Raw genomic sequence first — 6,000 nt, 5'->3', positions numbered from 1 at the left:
AGTATCGTTGATGACATCCGTAAATGATTAGGACAAAAAAAGTACCAAAACTGAACAGCAAGTTTTCAGGTAACACAAATATTGGCAGAATTGTGGACAGTGAGGAAGTTGTCAAAGGATATACCACAGCTGGAAATATTGGTGGAGAAATAGCAGATAAAGTTTGATCTGGACAAGTGTGAGTATTGCACTTTGTGAAGTCAAATGTAAGAGGAAAGCATACAGAAAATGGAGGACCCATGGGAGTTTTGAAATGCAAAGGGATCTTGAAGTGTAAGTCATAGCTCCCTGAGAGAGGCAACATTTGAACAAGTTGGTAAAGAAGACCTGCAGCATATTGGCCTCCTGTTAATTCAAAGTTCAAAGTGAATTTTATTATCAAAGTACATATATGTCAACATATACCCCACTGAGATTTATTTTCTTGTGGGCACACTCGGCAAATCTATAGAACAGTAACCATAACAGGATTGACAAAAGATCCAAGTGCAGAAGACGACAAATTGTTCAAATGCAAATATAAATACATAGAAATAAATGATGAGATGAAGAGCCCTTAAAACTGGGATCATTGGTTGTGGGAACATTTCAATGATGGGGCAAGTGAGTGTAGATATCCCCTTTTGTTCAAAAGCCGAATGGTTGAGGGGTAGTAACAGTTCTTGAAACTGGTGGTGTGAATCCTGAAGCACTTGTACCTCAGCAAAAAGACAGTGTGACCTGGGTGACAGGGATCTCCCTGATGATCGATGCTGCTTTTCTACGACAGTGTTTTATGTAGATGTGCCTGATGGTTCGGAGGGCTTTACCCATGATGGACTGGGCCGAATTCACTACTTTTTGTAGGATTTTCCATTCAAGGGCATTGGTGTTTCCATGCCAGGCCACGATGCAGCCAGACTATATATTCTCCTCTACACATCTTATGTTCTTCTGTATTTGCTGGGATAGATAAATTGATGTCCATTTCGGCTGAATATATTTATAAGGTGTTGGCCAAGTGGGATTAGAAGTATTGACTAATTGGTATTGAATATGTTGCTGTTGTACAAATCTGCTGGGTACAAACATTCGGGACGCCTGCAATATATTCAGAAAGTGACTAGATGGCGCAGGACACGTTAGATGTAATGTATAGTGGGTGTGTGGGAACAGTGTAGGTTGAATATATTGGTTGCAATGTATACTCAGAGGGTGTAGATGGCGTAGGGCTGTGTGAGGAAGGTTGGAGTCGGGATATCAGGCATTCCCGATTGAGTTCAGTGGAAGATGGCGGCTGAGGATCGGGAGCGGGATCAGGCCCGCAGTGATAACGCGAAACAGAAGCGAAAGGAGCAGCTGAAGCGCTGGCTGGGCTCGGAGACCGAGCGGGAGCCTGAGCGGCCCCGCACCAAGTACGTCCGAGTCAAGTTCGATGAGGGAGCCGTGTTCCTGGCAGCCTGTTCGAGTGGGGACCAAGACGAGGTGGAGAAACTGCTGCAGAGGGGAGCTGACATCAATTACACTAATGTGGACGGCCTGACCGCCCTTCACCAGGTAAGTGGCGGCCGGAATCGCCCACGACCACCCCTCGGGCCGGCGAGGCTGAGTCCACGGAGCCAGGGCAGCGGAGAGCCGCCACCCAGCCAGCCTCGGCACCCAGCCCTTCCTCCCGACTTGCGCTTGCAAACGAACCAATGGGATAAATAAATGTCTGAACGGTTGACCAGGACCAGGGGAGGGCAGGGCAGGGAAGGGAGGTGGGGAATGTCAGCGTCCTGTCTCAGAGTCTCTATCTATGGCAGAGATGTGGGTCCAAGCTCCCTGTGCCCCGGGGCTGGAGAAATCTTGAGCAGCGTTCTGGGTCCCGGGTCCGGCATGAACTCCTGCCTGGGGCAGGGCTTCGGATGCCAGCCACAGTTCAGGGTCTGCTGCTGGTAGCAGTGGTGGGAAGGTCCGGTTGACCCTCCCTCCTCGGCGCAGGGATGGGACGCAGGCCGCGCCGGGATTGCCATCGTTCAATAGGCAACACCTATGAAACTCGGGTCAGGGCCTTTCCAAGGTAGCGGTGCCAGCAGTTCATTGAACTACGAGGAGAGGCTACTGTGACGTTGTTTCTGGGTGTCCCCTAGGTCAACATAGTCGGACATGTCGTCAAGCTGACTAGTCTGTTAGCAGGTGATCGGGAATGTGTGACCCTTGGACTGTTGTTAAAGCACGGAAACCCTAGGATTTATTGATATTAAGTTTTGACGGCAGCCTGTCATGCTGCTATCCTTAAAAGATGGTGACTTTAATGACCTCGGGCTTTGTACTAGTGAAGTCTATTCACCTTTTTGGTATAAGAATACGTTTGTCAGAATGGGTCCAGCTCTAATTCGTAGTTCAGAAATTGATGACAGAAGTACTTTATTTTTATATTCATAAGCCTGCAGGTTAGCATTATTTACAGTTTTTTTCATTGATAACATTTAAAATAAGGGAGGATGATGATGGTTATGAGGCTGTAGTCTGGTCAATTGGACAAATTGTAGAAAAAGTGATCTGTTGCATTTGGCCTAAAGGAGTGACAATGTGAATTAACTACAGTTTAAAAGCAGACATAAAGGAATAGACCCATAAATGCACATACATCTTTGAAAATAGTAGATGTTTAGATTGTGATTGGTAAAAGATATGAGATACCTGGCTTCATAAGGGTAATGAAGATGAGGCAGGAGATGGAGTTGTAGCAGGTGGTCAGATCAGCAATAATCTTATTGAATGGTAGAGGTGGCTTAAGAGGTGCAGTACCCTGCTCATCCTGCTTCACTGGTTGTTTTCTTATATTACAGACAGAGACAAACCTTGGTGGATGGGCTGGGGTGAATGTTGTCTTGAACTTTAAAGACTGTTTTTGCTGTGATGGATGTATTACTCCCAATTCTGGTGCTTTTTAAAAGGATATGGAAGTTTTGTTGAGTTGGCAGAAGATAGCTCCTGCATTGGTTCCAGGGATGGAGGTTTTCACCTGCAAGGCTAGACGGGATAATTTGATAGTTCGGAGGAAAGAACATTAAGAATAGATTTGATTAGTTTACATTTCATTGGAGTTTCTGTAAGCAAGGAGAAACTATTTCTTGCAGAGCTTTTAGGGGTCTGCTTTAAAGTAATGTGTAAAAAGTCTTTTCACGCATTGTTAATGTTTGAAGGGGGTGAAGGGTGTAAATGTAGTCAATCTGACCTTTTAAGGTTGCTGTCTTTAGTGTTTAACTTTTTTCTTTATCCCCGCTTTCATAGTTTTCTGCCAGTAGAAATCATCTCTATTTCCTCAGTCAAAACCATTTATTATGGTTGGAAAGTTGACGGAGAAGATCCTGAGAGGCAGGATTTATGAACATTTGGAGAGACATAATATGATTAGGATAGTCAGCATGGCTTTGTCGAAGGCAGGCCGTGCCTTACAAGCCTGATTGAATTTTTTGAGGATGTGACTAAACAGATTGAAGGTAGAGCAGTAGATTTAGTATTAAATAGATTTCAGCAAGGCATTTGACAAGGTACCACATGCAAGGCTTATTGAGAAATTAAGGAGGCATGGGATCCAAGGGGACATTGCTTTGTGGATCCAGAACTGGTTTGCCCACAGAAGGCAAACAGTGGTTGTAGATGGGTCATATTCTGCATGGAGGTCAGTCAGCAGTGGTGTGCCTCAGGGATCTGTTCTGGGACCCCTACTCCTCGTGATTTTTATAAATGACCTGGATGAAGAAGTGGAGGGATGGGTTAGTAAATTTGCTGATGACACAAAGGTTGGTGGTGTTGTGGATAGTGTGGAGGGCTGTCAGAGGTTACAGCAACAGATTGATAGGATGCAAAACTGGGCTGAGAAGTGGCAGATAGAATTCATCCCAGTTAAGTGTGAGGCGGTTCACTTTGGTAGGTCAAATAGGATGGCAGAATATAGTATTAATGGAAAGATTCTTGGCAGTGTGGAGGATCAGAGGGATCTTGGGGTCCGAGTCCATAGGACACTCAAATCTGCTGTGCTTGTTGACTCTGTGGTTAAGAAAGCATACAGTGCATTGGCCTTCATCAATTGTGGTATTGAGTTTAGGAGTTGAGGTAATGTTGCAGCTATATAGGACTCTGGTCAAAGCCCATTGGAGTACTGTGCTCAGTTCTGGTCGCCTCGCTATGGGAAGGGTGTGGATACCATAGAAAGGGTGTAGAGGAGATTTACAAGGATGTTACCTGGATTGGGGAGCATGCCTTATGAGAATAGGTTGAGTGAACTTGGCCTTTTTTTCTTGAAGCGACGGAGGATGAGAGGTGACCTGATAGAGGTATATATGATGATGTGAGGCATTGATCATGTGGATAGTCAGAGGCTTTTTCCCAGGGCTGTAATGGCTAGCATAAGAGGGCACAGTTTTAAGGTGCTTGGAAGTAGGTACAGAGGAGATGTCAGGGGTAAATTTTTTTACGCAGAAAGTGGTGAGTGCGTGGAAGGGGTTGCTGGCAACAGTGGTGGAGGTGGATACGATAGGGTCTTTTCAGGGACTCCTGGACAGGTACATGGAGCTCAGAAAAATAAAGGGCTATGGGTAACCCTAGGTAATTTCTAAGGTAAGGACCTGTTCGGTACAGCTTTGTGGGCCAAAGGGCCTGTATTGTGCTGTAGGTTTTCTATGTTTCTATCATTCAGAACTCCTATAAAACCTTTTAACCTTCTTTAAAGTTAATAATCCTAGCTTCCTTATTTTTTTTACATAATTGAAGTATGGCTTCAATTGGTACCATCTTTCCAATTGTGTGCACTCGTAAGACCTTGCCAACTTTCCAAAACTCTGATCCCCAAAACAGGCTCCCACCAATCAGTAACTTTTGTAACAGTAGCATAAATTTCTTATATTTTGTATAGCTCAGCCAGTGATTTTTCACTTCTTGACAATCTTTCAGCTGGTTCAGCTACTGCCAAAGATTTTTACATCCAATCTTAATCATGTGGCAGCAACTCAGTGCATAAAAGCATGCAGAGGTGGTCGCAGCTCAGTTGTTGTTCAGACCAAACATCCAAATGGGGAAAAAATGTGCTGCCTGCCTCAGCATCTTTTGTGTTGAGGTGAGAGAGAGCACAGTCTTTAAACTATTTAGCTGAGGTTCAAGTAGTGTTTAATATTATAAACTCAGCATGAAATTGGCAATCTCTGAAAGGCTGGCCTGTGACATGGAAGCTGAGCTGGAAGCTGTTGAGGTATCTTTTTTCTTGAAATATAAAAATGAACATCAGTTTTATGTATTATAACCTCAGGAGGATAGGCAGGATACTCTGCGAGACATTTAACCAACATCTATGTTCCGCATAATTTTGCTTCACTGAGTAGCTCCCAAATCTCATGATCACTGATGTTTATCATCCACATTCAATGACATATGACAGAGATATTAAACCTGATTCTAATTCTGTATTACCTGAGGATTGACAGTGGTTTATGGCTTTTATGACTCTGTCTACTTTGGTTGGTGTATTTTCTGCCAAGTAATCTCCTGAATGATGGGAGCTGCTCTTTGTGAGGTGGTAATGAACTTGAGTTTTTTTTCCCCTAATTACTTCAGCCGTAGGGTCTGGGGTGCTGGACTTCAGAAACATCTTTTCTGGGCGCTTTCTTACTCTTGGCCATGGTGATTAAGTTGTAGAGCAATAATGGGAATTATTATGTTCTTGTCAATAACTGGAGAAAATGTTTGTAATGAAGCTCAAGATTTATGCCTGTTTGAAAAGAAAGTTGTATCATCTGGAACTCTCTCTTCCTCATTTGTTGCTTTAATTCCGAATCAAATTTGTAATGTTTCTGTGAAACACACAAAATGCTGGAGGAACTCAGCAGGCCAGGCAGCATCTATGGAAAAGAGTACAGTCAATGTTTTGGGCCAAGATCCTTCAGCAGGACTGGATCAAAAAATGATAGGAGACAGAGTTAAAAGGTGGGGGGGGGGGGTGTGGGGAGGGAGAAATACAAGGTGATAGGTGAAACTGGG

At 44.0% G+C, this 6,000-nt stretch overlaps 1 protein-coding gene across 6 annotated transcripts in view; it reads left to right on the top strand.

Annotated features, from left to right (window-relative positions):
* Window positions 1-1,162: 1,162 nt before the first annotated feature.
* LOC140205102 (protein phosphatase 1 regulatory subunit 12A-like) overlaps window positions 1,163-6,000 on the top strand; it is a 197,905-nt gene continuing 193,067 nt past the window's right edge. For 4 of the 6 annotated variants that reach the window (XM_072272287.1, XM_072272285.1, XM_072272283.1 and 1 more), the window contains exon 1: window positions 1,164-1,536. In XM_072272287.1, coding sequence (XP_072128388.1) covers window positions 1,270-1,536 — 267 coding nt within the window. In that variant the 5' untranslated portion in view covers window positions 1,164-1,269. Of the gene's footprint in view, window positions 1,537-6,000 lie in introns of all 6 variants that reach the window. The other 2 variants (XM_072272284.1, XM_072272282.1) reach the window with 1 other exon arrangement.

This window comes from Mobula birostris, chromosome 11 (genome assembly GCF_030028105.1).
Source record: "Mobula birostris isolate sMobBir1 chromosome 11, sMobBir1.hap1, whole genome shotgun sequence".
Classification (NCBI taxonomy): domain Eukaryota; kingdom Metazoa; phylum Chordata; class Chondrichthyes; order Myliobatiformes; family Myliobatidae; genus Mobula; species Mobula birostris.
The sequence above is the reverse complement of the archived record's forward strand: the minus strand, read 5'-3'. Positions and strand labels throughout refer to the sequence as shown.